General features: G+C 48.6%; 1 protein-coding gene across 1 annotated transcript; it reads right to left on the bottom strand.

The window, feature by feature from the left end:
• Positions 1–4,280: 4,280 nt before the first annotated feature.
• Positions 4,281–13,326, bottom strand: ZNF416 (zinc finger protein 416). The gene is made up of 4 exons (XM_055239853.2): positions 13,070–13,326; positions 12,459–12,500; positions 8,515–8,641; positions 4,281–6,416 (listed from the first exon to the last, which is right to left on the bottom strand). The coding sequence occupies exons 1-4, from the start codon at positions 13,100–13,102 to the stop codon at positions 4,834–4,836; spliced, it is 1,785 nt and encodes a 594-aa protein (XP_055095828.2). The 5' UTR covers positions 13,103–13,326; the 3' UTR covers positions 4,281–4,833.
• Positions 13,327–17,642: the final 4,316 nt, after the last annotated feature.

The raw sequence follows: 17,642 nt of genomic DNA, 5'->3' as shown, positions 1-17,642 counted from the left end.
ACAAAAAGCTCTCACTAGGTGAAAGTTTAGACAGAAATCCTCTAATTGTTCTAATTAGATCAAACCTCTGTAGTAAACAGTTCAAAAATTATACTGTCAGGGAATCATCTTCATGGTTGCTAGACTTGTCATCAACATCCCCAGGATCTAGAGTTCCATCTTCTGGCCTATCTGGAAAATCTCACAGCCATCTACCCAGTACTTCTAACTAACCATAGCAATCCCAAAGTACCCAAACCCCTACTTATTCAGTGGAACTCTCCTCCACTTAATGGATTCCACCTGAACGTCCCCTTCCACACTTGCCATTATACCTGGACTTGAAAAGTTCAGTATATCTCCAGTGCATTGATTCTTTTGCACCCACTACTGTGTTAATGACACAAAAGCAGACATTTCCCTGTGATGCTCTGATCTAACTATAGTTACCAAGTTTCCAAGGCAACAGCAAGGTAGATGGTATTTCACTTGTAGGCAAGGAGACCATATATGGTGTCTTCTCTCAGACCAGAACACACAGGGGAAAAAATGACTGCCTAATCTGGGAGGGTGGGAGTACTATTTGCTTCTGGAAAACAAGGTTTGTTTGACCACCCCCACTGGAACAGGGGAAGAATATCTCTATAGACCCAACTTGGCACCAAAGGATAGACATTACACCCTGTAGGGCCTCTATTTATGCTCCAACTGGACTCATTTTTGTTTGTGGCCATGAATGAGAAGTCACAGGCTGTAACTACTCCTGACTCCCCAGGGAGCCATCTGTTCTTTTAGGAGTAGCTTTCCTTTATATATCAAAAACTTGGAACAAAGATAAATGTATGTTGACCACCCCTCCCCTCCAAGGGTCACAGTCTATAACCCAATAAGGCCCAGGAACACCAGAAGTCAACAAGCAATAGGATTAATTCTGGTGGGAATCAGGGCAGCCATAGGACAAGCAGCACCCTAGGGTGGCTTTGCCTACCCGAAATCAACCCTAAAGAACTTGACTCAAACTCTAGAATCCTTAGCCACCAACACAGGTCAGGCACTACCAGCAATACAAGAATCTCTAGACTCTTTGGCAAATGCAGTTCTTGATAACACACTGGCATTGGATTATCTACTAGCGGAACAAGGTAAAGTCTGTGCAGTTAATAAAACCTGCTGCACATATATTAGCAACTCTGGATAGGTTAACATTCAAAAGATCTATGAGCAAGTGACCCTGTTACGTATATCTTCTTTGGCACTTGCTTGTTTAACCTCTTAGTAAAGTTTGTGTCTTCTAGATCAATAGTCCCCAACCTTTTTGGCATCAGGGACCAGTTTCATGGAAGGCAATTTTTCCATGGATGGGGTATGTGGGGCTGGGGCTGGGGGCTGGTCTCAGGATGAAACTCTTCCACCTCAGATCATCAAGTACTAGATTTCCATAAGGAGTGTGCAATCCCAGTCCCTTACATGCACAGTTTATGATAGGGTTAGCACCCCTATGAGAGTCTAATGCTGCCGCTGATCTGACAGGAGGTGGAGCTCAAGCAGTAATGCTCACTCACCTGCCACTCACCTCCTACTGTGCAGCCCAGTTCCTAACAGGACACGAACCAGTATCCACAGGAGAGGGGTTGGGGTATCCTGTTCTAGTTCCAGGTAAAGACAATGCTGGCACAAGGCTTCCAACCCATCCTTGTCTACTATCCCAGAGAATGAAAGTGTCCTTCCTTTGGGGACCTTAGATGTGGTATCTAGGGATTTTTACTCCTTTAGTGCTAGGTAGGGCCTAGGCCCACAAAATCAGCAGCAAGCAGTCACAGAGCCCCCTTAAAATTAAAGAGGAGTATCTAATCTCTGATAGGAGAGTGAGATAGGAGGCAGGACTCCATACCAGACTGAAGACTGGCTGAAACAGGGAACAGGCACCGAGAGCATATCTACATAATACACACCCACCAGTGCCATGGCAGTTTACCACCACCATGACAACACCTGGAAATTACCATCCCTTTTCTAGAAATTTCCAAATAACCCACCCTTTACTTTGCATGTAGTTAAAAGCGGGTATAAATATGATTGCAGAGCTGCCCCCTGAGCTGATACTCTTGACACACCGCCTATGGGGTTGCCCTGCTCTGTAGGAGCAACCACAGAGTTGTAACCCTGCTGCCTCAACAAAGCTATTTTCATCTACCACTAGCTTGCTCTTGAATTCTTTCCTGAGTGAAGCCAAGAACCTTCTTGGACTAAGCCCCAATTTCGGGGCTCACCTGCCCTACAATGCCACCTGATGTCATACCTCTATGCTTTCTAAAACCATCTCCCTTACCACTGGAAGAATATAACTTAGGCCTCAGGAAATGAGGACAATTCATGCTGACACAAGGAGCTCTTTAAAAAATAAAAAAGCAACTGGGCGCAGTGGCTCATGCCTGTAATCCCAGCACTTTGGGAGGCTGAGGCGGCTGGATCACCTGAGGTCAGGAGTTTGAGACAAGCCTGGCCAACGTGGTGAAACCTCATCTCTACTAAAAATACAAAAATTAGCCAGGTGTGGTGGCACATGCCTATAATCCCAGCTACTCAGGAGACTGAGGCAGGAGAACCGTTTGAACCTGGGAGGTGGAGGTTGTAGTGAGCCAAGATCATGCCACTGCACTCCAGCCTGGGTAAGAGTGTGATTCCATTAAAAAAAAAAAAAAAAAAAAGGCAGTGTTATTTAATAAGATACCTGGGGGATATTGATGGACATGCCTAACCTTGGAGGCCTGCCTAACTCAGCCCCTTCTTTGAGCACAATCCACCACCTGTAAACCACCACAGTTAACCACCACAGTGTTGACCACCTGTTAACCACCACAGTCCTGTTAACCCATCTCTGGGGATACCTGACCTAACCAGGCTAGATCAAGTTTTCTTGCCTGAATTCTGGAATAAGGACCTCAGACAGAGGGCAGAGTGTGCTGGGCACTAGGGTGAGGATTTGTGTTTAAAGGGCTGTTTCTACCTCAGTGATCCCCAGTGCAGAAACAGGGAGACCAGGCAAAAGCATGTGAGGCCAAAACAGAGAATACAGCAGGACCTGTGGATAGAGTGGGTAGAGGGAGAAGGGTTTGAGATGCCTTTCTCACCAGGCAGGTATGTGCAAGAGGATGGAATCAGAGGACTAGGGTCACCCACATGGGACAGAAATAAAGCTTTACCCAGCAAGACCAAGAGCCCACAGTTCTCCAGCCTCACATCTTGGTGCAGTGTCCTCTGGACCAGGCCCAAATATCCACATTTCTACCAGATGAAGGTCAGGGCCATGACCTTGAAAGGCACCAATGCCTGGCAAGTCAAACAGAAAGTTGACCTCAGACTGTTGGATATTAGAACCTATTGCTTGGTCACTGGGAAAGGTGCAGAGAACCAGGACATCTGAGGGTTGAGCTCCACATAGGGCACAAGGGTGAGGGACACTGCCTCTGAAAATAGGGTAACTGTGGCAGAAGGTAAAGCCTATGATGGGGGATGTCATTTCCAAGTTAATGTTTCTGCTACCCAGGCTCCTTCTGATTCTCTACCTCCCATATGTCCTCCTGCACTCACATTCAATCATCCCAAGTAAGCCTCCAGGTTGCTTGCCTGGCTCCATGCTCTGACAATTGTGCTGCAGAATGGAGCTGTTCCCTCTAAGCCAGGCTATGCCTACACTGTCACACCTTGTACAAGGAGATTGTGTGTGTTGTGAAAATAGACACAGCCAGTTACTAGATGTGTAGATGCACATTTACCACAGGCACATTTGTTTTGCTACTAGCTCTTCCACTTTCTATTAATCACACCCAAAATTTCTGTACCAATTATGTCCCATGCTTAGCTCCCATCGGCTTGAGTACCACCATCTATGGAATCATGGGCATCAGGGCACATGGTTCCTTTGCAGAAGCTGGGAGAAAGCTTTGTCTCAATAGTGCTGGGCATTACAGCCTGTAGGAACAATGCAACAAATCCATCTTATTCCCCAAAGCACAGGAGCCTGTCATAACAGCCAACTTGTCCTCAGGATGACCTCTGGTCCAGAGAAAGTGTAGGGATCCAGGCCACAAATTAGGACAATAAAATTCTTGCATTGTTTCCTAGGAGGCCTTGAGCAGCAAGGCAAAGTGGACTAAAACCAGAACAAGAACTACTGCCATTTTACTTTTCCTGCACAGGCCAACACTGGGGCCCCACAAAAGCTGTCCATTCCTTTATGTAAGAGCCCAAATGTGTTTTCCAGCCACCTCACACAGGAAACCAAACCCTAAGACCACACACAGATTTAAAATTAAGGCCTTTATTACCACGCAAACCAGAGCAATGTGAGGCAGCCAGTTACTAGGTGGTGACTTGGAGGCTGGAAAAACTACCAGGTGTTGTGTGAGAACAAGAATTTCCATGAAGGGAAGCCTTCCACATCAGCTACCAGAAGAACCGAGGCTGGGCCCTTCTGGCCAAAACTGGTCAGATATATGCTGTAATCAGTCAGAAAAGGGAAGGAATTCCCCTTAAAGGCTCAGACTGCTCAAGGAATTTCCTCCAAGGAGTGGGAGAACACAGGTGTATCTGCCTCGCCTTAGTATGCAAGGGTGACTAATGATTTAACTCTGGCAAAGGCCTCCAGCAGTTTACAACATGCAAAGGAGCTCCTGCAAGACACATATGCCTGGAACTCACGGGAGTCTGACCCATCGGGAGGTCTAGAAGTATGAGGTTTAACTTTGGGCAGATGGCTCCTTCACAAAGGCTCTCTATAGCCATAACACTGAAGAAAGAGACGGCACATTCCCTGCAGGTCTAAGGCTTTTCTCAGGTGTGGAGTTTCAAGAGTTAAACAATGTTAGCTCTTGGGCTGTAGGGTTTTCCACATTTGCTGCTGTCACGAGGCCTCTCCACAGTGTGAGATTTTCGGTGGAGAATGAGGCCAGAGTGTTGTGTAAAGGACTTCCCACATTTGCCACACTCATATGGCCTTTCTCCTGTGTGAACCACTTGGTGTTGAATGAGACTAGACTTTTGGATAAAGGATTTCCCGCACTGTCCACAGTCGTAAGGCCTTAATCCAGTGTGAATTTTCTGGTGTTCAACGAGGGTATAGCTTTGTCTAAAAAACTTCCCACATTCACTGCACTCAAAAGGCCTTTCTCCAGTGTGAGTTCTCTGGTGCCTAACAAGTTTAGATTTGAACATAAAAGCTTTCCCACATTCCCTACATACATAAGGCCTTTCTGCAGTGTGAACTTTGTGGTGTTTATTGAGGGTGGTTCTTTGGCTAAAGGATTTTCCACACTCATCACACTCAAAGGGCCTAGCTCCACTGTGAATTAACTGGTGCTGAATGAGGCCACACTTTAGGCTAAATGATTTCCCACACTGGCCACACTCATAAGGCCTTGCTGTAGTGTGAATTCTCTGGTGTACAACAAGGCTGAAGCTTTGTCTGAATAATTTCCCACATTCACCACACTCATACGGCTTTTCTCCCGTGTGAGTTCTCTGGTGCCGAACAAGAGTGGATTTGGACCCAAAGGCTTTTCCACATTCATCACACTCATAAGGCCTTTCTCCAGTGTGAATTCTGCAATGTTCAATAAGGTTGGAACTTTGGCTAAAAGATTTCCCACATTCACCACACTCGTAAGGCCTTTCTCCAGTGTGAACTCTGTGATGTTTAATGAGGGTGGCTCTTTGGCTAAATGATTTCCCACACTGACCACACACATAAGGCCTTTCTCCAGTGTGGATTCTCCGATGATCATTCAGATGAGAGGTTTGGCTAAAAGATTTCCCACATTCACTGCACTCATAAGGCCTTTCTCCAGGGTGGACTCTTTGGAGCTGAACAAGGGAGCACCCACAGCGGCAGGCTTTCCCACATTTGCTAGATTCATAAAGCCTTTTTCCAGTGCAGACTCTAGCGTGAAAAAAAGTGTGTTTGTGGCTGGACTCTCTCCTGCATTGACTCCACTTATAATGACTTATTCCAACACGAAAGGCCTCCTCACATTTGCTGATTTTGTTTGGCTTCTCATAGTTAGCAACAGCCTGAGGCTGAAGAATGCCCAATGGGGCTAGGAAGTCTTTCCTAACCTCACTGCTGGTGAAAGGCATTCCTAACTCATGCAATAGGCAGCACTGCACAAATGAGGCCTTGTCCATTTCACTTTCCAAGGGTTTCTCTGCACTATGATGCTTCTGGTCCTGGTGAAAGACTGCACATGCCCCAGTCAAGTATGGTTTCTGCCCAGGCAAATCGGTCACGTGCAAAATGTCAGTCAGGAATGGGACAAACATGTCACAGGACTGAGTCTTCTGGGTGGATGGACTGGCCTCTGGAGTCATGAGCTGAGGTACTCCTTCTACAGAAACACTTTGCTCAGGTGTCTCTTCATCCTGCATCCCATGCCAACAAACTGAAAGCAGAGAAACACTGATGAAATGCATGTTGACTATGATGGGAGTGTATTAATCACTTAAAAAACTATTTTCTGAATAATTGGTGTTCTGACATCTTAAAAACTTTGCTGGCCTGAGCTCAGGAGTTCGAGACCAGGCTGGGCAATGTGGTGAAACCCTGGCGCTACTAAAAATACAAAAAACTATCCAGGCGTGGTGGTGGGTGCTACTCAAGAGGCTGAGGCACAAGAATTGCTTGAACCCGGGAGGCAGAGGTTGTAGTGAGCCCAGATCGCACCACTGCACTCCAGCCTGGGAGACAAAGCAAAACTGTCTCAAAACCAAAACAAAACAAAATAAAATAAAAAAACGTTGCTGGCTGGGGAGAGAATGGTGCTTCCAGAGTGAGCCAACTCTTAAGAAATAGCAAAGGGCTCAGCAAGGAGCATGGCAAATACACAATCAATCCAGAGCCCATACTCCCAATCACATTTTCTATGTGACTTGAATGCTTCAGGAGCTAATATTCCTCTGCTCTAGTCATCCCAAGGTCAGGCAGGAGACAACTACGCCTAGTGAGCCCCTTTGCCCCAAAATAAACTACTCAAATTACCCAATCCTAAACTGTTTATCACTTCTTGTGTTACCAGCAGAAACCCCAATAAAGGCTGTGGCTTAATATTTTCCCTCCTCTCTTGCTTCTACCTTCTGACCACTGAGCACTTCCTCATGTGGCCCTGCATGGCATGGTGTTCACATGCTCTTGCTTCTGCAGGTGATAAATTCCTATGTCATTGACATTAACCTCTCTGTATTGGCACTCTACTACCTCCATTAATTAAAATCCTGTGGGTACATAACAGGAAATGGGAAGCCCCTTCACATATACATCAAGGAATGAATTCACAGTATTGCTTTGAAGCAATATTGAGGAGCTGAAAGCAGGATAAGAGGCTGCTTGACAGTAGTGGGCCTCTAAAAATCACAAAATGGGGAGGCTTCACCAAACACAGGACGTAAGAATGGGGTGCAGGACATAAGGAGAGGCAGGGTCTCCAATCTATTCTTTTGCCAAATCCTGTGGCAAGATCTTGTCAGCTGGTGGCATGTGTATGCTGTGCTGAAGGCTGGCATTATTCGGGCCCAAGATAATGCAATTGGAAGTGAGTGGGAGATTCCAACTGCGATCTTGTGCTCAAGAAATATTTAATTGGCATGTGCACAACTCACAACACATTGTGAGTGGGTCAGTGTTGGAAAACATGCTGGGGGGCAGTGCAGAGAAACTGGTGGCACATGGAGGGCAGAAAGATGGGGGCAGCATGAGGCCAGATGTCCCAGATGAAGCAATAAGCCAGCAAAGTGTCAAGGAAGAGGAAGAAAACATAGAAATGAGGTGTGTCCAGTGGCATTAGCATCAAACTCTGGATGACACAGGGCAAATTCCTGGTAAGATTAGAAAACAGGCTGGATGCCATGTCCTCACCCAGGTGCCACTGACTGAGGCCAGGCTTCCTCTGAAGCCATATTCCCATCTTCACCCTTTCCAACAACCAGGGCTTTCCCACCACCTCTAGATGTGCCACTGCTTGGGACTTGAATGAAGCAAGTCCTGAGGGAAAGCTGGGACAGGTGAGTATCCTGCAGTGGCCCAGAGCAAGTCAGCACCCTTGAGAACACAAGAAAGAAACTTAGTATCACACAGATCCTTGAAGGAGGTTCTGGCAACAACAGCTCACGGTCCATGTAAATACTGACGAGGAAAATTCTGCAAATTCCTAACACAGGTAGTCAAAGGAAATGTCATCTAAGAGGCAGAACTTAAGACACTAAGTACGATGAATATGGACACAGCCACCCAAAGAGGAAGTGAAGAAGTAAACGGAGATGCATTAGGCTGACTCAAGACACCTAACAGCCAGACCCATCCCTCTGCGTTTTGGGACAGCAAATGTCAGGGCTGATTAAGGAGTGCAATGATTTCATTCCTTACACCACAGCACATATGCCAAGACAGTGGGGAAGTCAGCAGGGCCCATGGTCTGGCAGAGCTGCCTCTGAGGAAAAAGAGGATAGACGAAGACCAGGACACGAGAGTGGGTGTGAGGGCCTTACCCAGCGCAGTTATAAGTGCAAAGTTCTCCAGCATCACATCGCGGTACAGGAGCCTCTGAGCCTCATCAAGGAGCCCCCATTCTTCCTGGGAGAAGTAAATGGCCACGTCCTCAAAGGTCACACAGCCCTGCCATGATGGGGATAGATCTTTCCATGATCAGATTCTCTCCTAGGACCCCAAGTTCATGCCCCCCACACATCCTTCCCCTGCTTACCCCCATCCCTAAGCCCCACCTCAAAGGAGATACCAAGCCCTGGTGGCACTGATTCCTGCCCTCTCCTCATGGTCCCATCATCACTGTATCTTCCCACAGCACCAACAGGCAGGTGGGCCAGGAAATGCCATTTAAATTCTGGGTCTAGCATATAGTGCTGGATTTTTTCTTGTCAGACAGTTCTCCTGGAGTTTCCAAAATTATGCCTCTCACATACAAACAATGATGGGCGTTTGTCATCATTCTTATATCCTCAATGCCATGGCCATGAGTTGTTCAGTTCACACTTCCTCTCCATATGCACATCACTCTTTGAAGCACACACTCTCTCAATCTCACTCCCACAGCTATTTCCACCCTGTTGCCCCACACCATAGGCATCTCTCTGGCATCCCCACGATACTTGGAACGCAACATTCAGAAAGTGCTTAGCAAACTGAAATGAGGTCCGGTGCTACTCAGAGGCTGATGGTCCCCACTGCCAAAGGCAGCCCTTCAGAGCCCCATCTTGCTCTGAAGGCCTCCCTGTCTGACTCTGTCCCTTTCCATATCCTCAGTCACCCAGAAATGCCTGGGGATCTGACACTGATGGCCCTCTTCCACTAGTGCTGCACTTGATGTCCTCTTTTTTTTTTTTTTTTTTTTTTTTTTTCAGATGGAGTCTTGCTCTGTCGCCCAGGTTGGAGTGCAGTGGCGCAATCTCTGCTCACTGCAAGCTCCGTCTCCTGGGTTCACGCCATTCTCCTGCCTCAGCCTCCTGAGTAGCTGGGACTACAGGCACCCACCACCACGCCTGGCTAATTTTTTTGTATTTTTAGTAGAGACGGGGTTTCACCATGTTAGCCAGGACGATCTCGATCTCCTGACCTCGTGATCCACCCGCCTCAGCCTCCCAAAGTGCTGGGATTACAGGCTTAAGCCACCGTGCCCGGCCGATGTCCTCTCTTAAGTCACAGCCTTCCTCTCCTGCTAACTCTCATTCAAAGTCTGCCCCAGAGGACCCCCACACCTCAGGCCCAGTAACTGTCCCAGATGACCACCTGTGCCCCTCAACTTATCCACCTCCCTGAAATTCCTGACACCTCAAGGGTTACCACAAAACCCTGGTAGATAGATCCAGAGTGCTGAGTAAGCACTAGTTCTGGTCTCAGTGTCATCGTGTCTCAATTACTTCCAAGCATTGATCTCATGCCCACTCTTCTCCTAGATCCTTGGCCACTTGCCAGATCATCCTTGCTCTCACACCCTACCATAGCCACCTCTCTCCCATACCTGTCTTTGTGATTCCCACCATGACCAACCAAGTCCCCAAGCAGAAGAGCCAGTAGTGACCCCCAACCTTCCTTCCTTGGGCTGGTAACAGCATTACCAGAGTGATCACGATTCCACCTCCTAATTGTGTCCCAAGCTATACCCCTAGGCAAGTAGTGACCACCACCTTTTAAATGTCTCTATCCTGTGCAGGCACGCGTTCGCCATCTTGGCCACGCTGGTCGCCAGCTCCTGACGCCGAGTGCTCTGCCCGCCTCAGCCTCCCGAGGTACTGGGACTACAGACGGAGTCTCGCTCACCCAGTGCTCGGTGTTGCCCGGGCTGGAGGGCGGTGGCGTGGTCTGGCCTCGCGGCAGCCTCTACCCCCCGGCCGCCTGCCTTGGCCTGCCAGGGTGCTGGGATTGCAGGCCCTGCCCGGCCGCCACCCCATCTGGAAGGTGGGGAGCGCCTCTGCCCGGCCGCCCCGTCTGGGAGGTGAGGAGCACCTCTGCCTGGCCGCCCCGTCTGGGAAGTGAGGAGCGCCTCTGCCCGGCCGCCCCGTCTGGGAAGTGAGGAGCGCCTCTGCCCGGCCACCCACCGTCTGGGAAGTGAGGAGCACCTCTGCCCGGCCACCCACCGTCTGGGAAGTGAGGAGCGCCTCTGCCCGGCCACCCACCGTCTGGGAAGTGAGGAGCGCCTCTGCCCGGCCACCCACCGTCTGGGAAGTGAGGAGCGCCTCTGCCCGGCCGCCCCGTCCGGGAAGAAGTGAGGAGCACCTCTGCCCGGCCGCCCCGTCCGGGAAGAAGTGAGGAGTGCCTCTGCCCGGACACCCATCGTCTGGGAGGTGAGGAGCGCCTCTGCCCGGCCGCCCATCGTCTGGGAAGTGGGGAGCGCCTCTGCCCGACCACCCATCGTCTGGGAAGTGAGGAGCGCCTCTGCCCGGCCACCTATCGTCTGGGAAGAAGTGAGGAGCGTCTCTGCCTGGCCGCCCCGTCTGGGAAGTGAGGAGCCCCTCTGCCCGGCCGCCCCGTGTCTGGGTAGAAGTGAGGAGCTCCTCTGCCTGGCCGCTCTGTCTGGGAGGTCTACCACGGAGGCCAGAAGCAATGTGGGGGCTGGACGTGGTGGCTCACGCCTGTGGTCCCGGCACTCTGGGGGGCGAGGCGGGTTGATCACTTCGGGCTAGGAGTTCGAGACCAGTCTGGCCAACTTGGCGAAACATGAAGAATACAACAGACAAACCAACCAACCAACTCAATGACAACAAAACAGGTCTACCCTGGAGTCATACTCTAATTTTTTCTATTTTCCTCCCTTTCTGATCCTTTATCCCACTTTCTTTTTCTTCCTCTTCCTTCTCCCTCTTCTTTGTCAAATAGAGGATTGAGTTGTTATCACTGATCCATATAAAGTCCCTCTCTCATTTATTTTAACTCCCACCCCCATTTCTATTCCCCGACTTCCCATGTGCAACCTTCCTAATATGTTTGATACGCATCTTTTTGTTTGTATGTATTTTTAGAAAATGTTTATTGTTTTTGTATGCAAAAAAAATTAATAAAAAAAAAAAAAATGTCTCTATCCTGAATCCCTCACCACAGTTCTCGTCCTGTAGGATAAACTATCCACTTGATGTCTAAACTAATTGTTCTTTGAAACATCTCAGACTCTAAAGATGTCCCATTGGGCCATGTTCAGATGATTTTTTAAAAAAAATTTAAAAAATAAAGATGTTCCAAATCAAAATTTCTGATTATCTCTAGAGATAACTGACTCTACTACCAACTTTACAATCCCCGCTAGTGGAGCTTCCATATTTCCAGCTGCTAAACCCAAACGCCTTGCTTTTACCCCTAAATCCTACTTTTCTATCTCTTGCCTTCAACATCTCAAAATCCAAGCTTTCCTACTTAAAAAAACTGATCTAGAATCCAACTACCACCTCCACGGCCACCACACAAGTCCAGCCACCAGTAACACTCGCCTGGACTACTGCAGCAGCCTTCTTCACTATCTTCCTATCTCATACCTCACACTCAGCCTGTTCTCTCAGCTTGGCCACACACAGGGAACCTGATGAGACCTGGATCAGATCACATACCTCCTCTGCCCCCAAACTGTCATTGCTCATGACACACTCCAGAAGGAACATCCGACAACTGGGAGCCATTTTTTGTCTGATTCCTGCATCCCAGCTTTCAGTTCCCATGAGAAAGAAAAAGCTGTAGTTTCCTAAACCAGCTCAGCCTGATCTTCAAGCACTTGCTCATCTGGTATCTAAGCCTGAGACAACGTTCCACACCTTACTTTACTGGTTCCCAGCAATAGGAACCGTTCTATACCAGCTTCCAGCCTGGATGTATGACCCTGGGATTGATGTTATGAGCAAGGACCCAAAGAGTGCCAAGAGTCCCAGAACACAATCTCAGAGACAAACACTGGGGTCAGCACCACTGAGGGCCCGAAACACTCTCCACTCACCTGTGTGAAACCCATAAGTTTAGCTTCTGCAGTCATGGGAACCTGCGGGAAGAGGAAGGCTATGAGAGGCAGGTAACTGGTGGAAGCTCCATGGGCTCGTGCCTCCTTGTTTCCTTGCGCAGCCCTGGAGCCAGGTGACTTGGTAATGACTAAATTATCATTGTTTCTCAGTTCCGTGCGACTCTTACCTGCTCTGGGACCTTGCGCAAGGACTCAACTTCCCTGTGCCTCGGTGTTCTCCCCCTTCCAGGCTGTTCTAACTCTGAGTAACTTTAGGAAAAATTTGAAAAGTCTAACTCAGACCATGTACCTCATCTATTCACAACCACCCATGGCTCTCAGCGTCTTGAAAAGAGAGCCTCACTTTGCCATTCCGGCATGAACGCTACTGGCTCAATCCTCCCAACAAGATTCACAGAAACCGGCCCCTTCGCCTGCCACACCCTCCACAGCCCATGACACCAGGCTTGTAAATGGGAGCCCCACCCGCGAGGGCCTCATAGTCCTGGACTCTAGGGCCGGGCTGCAGGGACGCAAGCAGGCGCCCCTCACTCAGGGTGTTGGATTTCCGGCGGGGAGGGCAGATGAGGCCCGGGGGACGCAACACTCACCGAAGTCGAATCCCTAAGCACGGCCGCCGCCATCGGATTGTGAGCGGAGCGGGGCCGGGAGCGGCGGGCGACCCGGGGCGGGAACCCAGGCACGGCTGCCACCAGCGCCAGCGACCTACGGGCTGCTGCGCAGCGGGGCGATCCCCGCTCTGTGCCGGAGGCAGCGTTTCTAACTCAGGCGGCGTGGCCCGAGGTAGAGAACCACCAAAACGACCATCTCGGAGCGGTGCCGGAAGTTCCGCCTTACCGTATGCAACAAACGGAGACAGGCCCGGTCCTGAACGTTGATTGGCTCCGCGTCTTTGCAGTTTGGCGCTCAGCATTATGGGTAATGTAGTTCTCAGAAGCCCAGGGTTCCAGTGCCCTCCTTGAGATTCACCCGGAACAAGGGCTAAGCGGCGCACGGAGGGCGCTAGGAAAAGGCGCGACACCAAGAGCCAGACAGGGACTTGCCGCTCCTTAAAGGGGCCGCTGGCCTTTTTCCGCAGTCCCATACCCAGCTAAGCGCCCACGTGGCTGGAGACGTTGATTCAGGTTCAGGAAGCTAAGGCTTCGGATCCACACGGACGCGTCACTCCACGGGGCCGCGTAGACACCGTGGTCGCACTGCGGGAGGGAAGGAGCCTCATCCCCCTCACGTGCGGGGCCGAGGCCTTTGAGGCCGTTTCGGGGACCTGAGCGGTTCCGTAGGCGACAGAAGCGACCTACCGGTCAGGCTCAGGGCCGCCGGTCCGGGAGGCCACATGAAAAGGGCGTTTCCTTGGCTAGCAGGCCACATGAAATGCAGAGAACGAGTGTCACCACGAATGAGCACAAAGGGACTGAACGCTGGGAAACATGAGGACAAAATCATAGAGGAGTCCACCAGCCACTGACCTGGAATAACAAATAGAGTCATCCAAATGTGCAAAAGAGAGGAGAGTGAGTAAAAGGAAAAAAAGGTGCTCACAGGGATCAAAATTGCTCTGACCTCTTGAGCTCTGAAGAGATTCTGTTGCTGTGAATGTGTTGGACTCGCTGCTTGTGTCTGTGCAGGAAAAGGACCATGGAGCCACTGGCCCAGCCCATGAGGCCCAAACTCATAAAAGTCAGTTGCAGAGAATATGAATAAGACTAGAAATGTTATACATCTAGCTGGTTTGAGCAAAGAACAGTATACATAATTTATTTTCCCACTTACGTTTTTGCTGTTTATTTGACTAGTCACACTCATTGGAACAAAGATATTTGCCAGCAGTTGCAGGATCCAGCAGAGAAAACAACAGAAGCCAATGAACTTTGGGGATCTCATTCTGAGCTCCAATCACCTAGAGAAACTGGGACAAAGCTTTATGGCCTGGAAGCCACTGAGGAGACAGGTGGTGCTGAGGGGAACCCCTCTGGCCACTCTGAAAATAGAAGAGAAGTTTGCATCCAGCCTCATCCAGGAAATAGTTCAATCCAAAAGCTACTATTGTATGAGGGATCCCTCTAGAGAAAAGCACAAAGAAATTGGCAAAGGTCAGTTGGTTGAGAATAAGGTCCGTGGGTCTAATCTTGTGTCCAGTAAGCAAGGTGAAATTACAAAGCCAAAGAAGGAAGGAGTTTCCAAGGATTCCCACTCCCATCTGAGTGAGAAAGGCAAACCTCATTTGCAGATTGGCAGGAGCCATCACGTTAATATCTATAAGACATTGATTTTAATTGGTGCCAGAACAATGAGGAGTTCAACAAACAAAAATATGTTGGCCAGGTGTGATGGCTCATGCCTGTAATCCTAGCACGTTGGGAGGCTGAGGCAGGAGGATTGCTTGATGCCAGGCATTCAAGACCAGCTTGGGCAATATAGCGAGACCCCATATCTAAAAAAACAAATTGCTAGGCATAGCGACATTGAGGCCAATGAGCTATGATCACACCACTGCACTCTGGCCTGGGTAACAAGGCAAGACCCTGTCTCTTTTTTAAAAAAAAAGAAAAAAAAAAGAAATTATCATACCATGCCCAATAACCTCCAGTACTAAACCTAACATGTATTTTTCTAATTTAAGTGGGCCTTAAGTATGTGTGCTTATGGGTACAGAAGTTGTCTCTCTTTTAGTTATAAAAATATCTCTAGCAAGTGGTTGCTCCACAGCCTGCTTGAATTCCTTTCCCAAAAAAAGCTTTTTCTTCCTCTGCCACGTCAAGGCTGCAAATGTTCTAATTTTTTTTCTCTGCTTCCCTTTTAAATATAAATTCTATCTTTTGGTAATTTATTTGCTCTAGCATCTAGTACAGGCTTTTAGGAGTAGCCAGGCCACATCTTGAAAGCTTTGCTGCTTAGAAATTTCTTCCACCAGCTATCTCCTTGGTCATTACTCTAAAGTTCAAACTTCCACAGATCTTTAGGGCGTAGGCATAATGCAGCCAGCTTCTTTGCTAAGCCATAACACATCTGACCTCTGCTCCAGTTCCCAATAAATTTCTCATTTCCATCTGAGACGGCATCATTCTGAACTTCCTGTCCGTATCACTATTAGAATTTTGGTCACAACCATTTAACCAGTGTCTAAAAAGTTCCGAACTTTCCCTCAACTTCCTGTCTTCTTTTGAACCCTCCAAACTCATTCAACCTCTGCACATTACCCAGTTCCAAAGCTGCTTCCACGTTTTCAGGTATCTTTATAGCAATGCCCCACTCCTCTGTACCACTTTTCTATTAGGCCATTCTTGCATTGCTATGAAGAAATACCTGAGACTGTGTAATTTATAAAGAAAAGAGGTTTAATTGGCTCATGGTTCTGCAAGCTTTACAGAAAGCATGCTGCCGGCATCTGCTTCGCTTCTGGTGAAGCCTCACAGAGCTTTCAATCATAGTGGAAAGTGGAACAGGAGCAGGCACTTCACATGGCAAAAAGCAGGTGAGAAAGAGAGAGTGGGGGTGGGTGCTGCAGACTTTTAAATAACCAGGTCTCACAATAGGTCACTATCACGAAGAAAGCACCAAGCCATGAAGGATCCACCCCTATGATCCAAACATCTCCCACCAGGCCCCACCTCCAGCATGGGGGATTACAATTCAACATGAGATTTGAGTGGGGGAAAATATCCAAACTGGTTTCCCTGCAAAATATTCAAAAAGTTTAATCATCTGGAAACACTACAGATACAATGTTTCAGGGTAAACTCTCTCTAATTGTATTTTCTCTCTGCTTTCATACCACCACAAAAATCATAGACACAGAAGATGACTTCTGTGACCATATGTGCAGGGTTTTCCCTACACACCAAGCAATGGAAACCAGCTCGGTATCCTCCAATTCAATTCTGACACTTTCTACCTGGCGATAGTGTCAGATCCCACAGGTTGGGGGGGGTCTCCCTCCAAGACTGCCTCCCACCTTCAGACACCTTCAGACATTGGGGAGGTCTCCCCAAGACTGCCTCCCACCTTCAGACACCAGTTGCAAGTCTGAACCTCCAGAACTTTTGACCTATCCAGCTTCAAGTTGGGGCCCCCACAATCCCCTCTTTGGGTTCAATTAATTTGCTGGAATGGGTCAGAGAACTAAGGGAAACACTTATGTTTACCAGTTTATTATAAAGGATATTGCAAAGGATACAGATGAAGAGATGTGTGGGGTATTGGGGAATGGGGCTGTGGCAGTGCTCCTCTCGAGGGGGCACCAGCTGTGGGGAGTCTGTCCCTTGCAGACCCCTGAACTGGCAATGGATGAATAAAGTACACTGAAACACAGATATTCTGCTCTGCCAGTCCAGCTGAGGGTCTGAGCCACCTACAGGCTCCCTGCTGAGTCCTGTAAACAGTTGCAACTCAGCCCGGATCAGCTAGTCAGACTCGCATTTATTTGGTAAGATTAATTAACAAAAGCTTGAGTCAACACCATTAGAGGGTAATTGACATTGTGGGCTTCCCGAGTAAAAAGCACTTAAGCACCTGCGGTACATCAAAGGTTAGTTTTAAAATCATGTGAGTAAACAAGCTAGCTAGGTAAACTACTCTGCCTTCCTTTATTACTTTAATTTGTTTAACTAAAGGTCAAGATCAGGTTGCCTTCAACCGTATCTATTACCGAAGCTAATGCAAACTTCTCACCCTTCTAAGAAGATTTGTGCCTATCTCTATAACTATCTCTAATATTTTTCCCACCAGCCTGATTGAATCCCAACACGGCACTGAGCATCCATGCCCTCCAGGGCACCACCCAGGTGCCCAGCCTCCAGGTGCAGCACCCTCCAGGAACCTCCACATGTGCAGCTATCAGGAAGCTCCCTGGACCCTGTCCTCTTGGATTGTTATGGAAGCTTCATGATGTTAGCATTCCTTCCACCATTGTATTGGGTAGGTCTCCCTCTGGGGACGGTCTAAGACCACAATCAGAAAGGTGAGCAAAGATTAGAGTCCTGCCTTCGGGCAGGTGAAAGGAGGGAAGGACAGACATTCTTTCTCCTGAATCCAGCCCCTGAGGTCTGACAAACTCAACGTTTTAACAAAAGACTGTAACAATTACTATAGGAGGTATTAACCAGGAACTGTGTAAGAAAAGCAATATAGGCCAGGTGCGGTGGCTCCAGCCTGTAATCCCAGCAC

Source organism: Symphalangus syndactylus, chromosome 13, assembly GCF_028878055.3.
Source record: "Symphalangus syndactylus isolate Jambi chromosome 13, NHGRI_mSymSyn1-v2.1_pri, whole genome shotgun sequence".
NCBI lineage: Eukaryota > Metazoa > Chordata > Mammalia > Primates > Hylobatidae > Symphalangus > Symphalangus syndactylus.
Note: the sequence above shows the minus strand (reverse complement) of the source record. Positions and strands in the feature narration are given on the sequence as shown.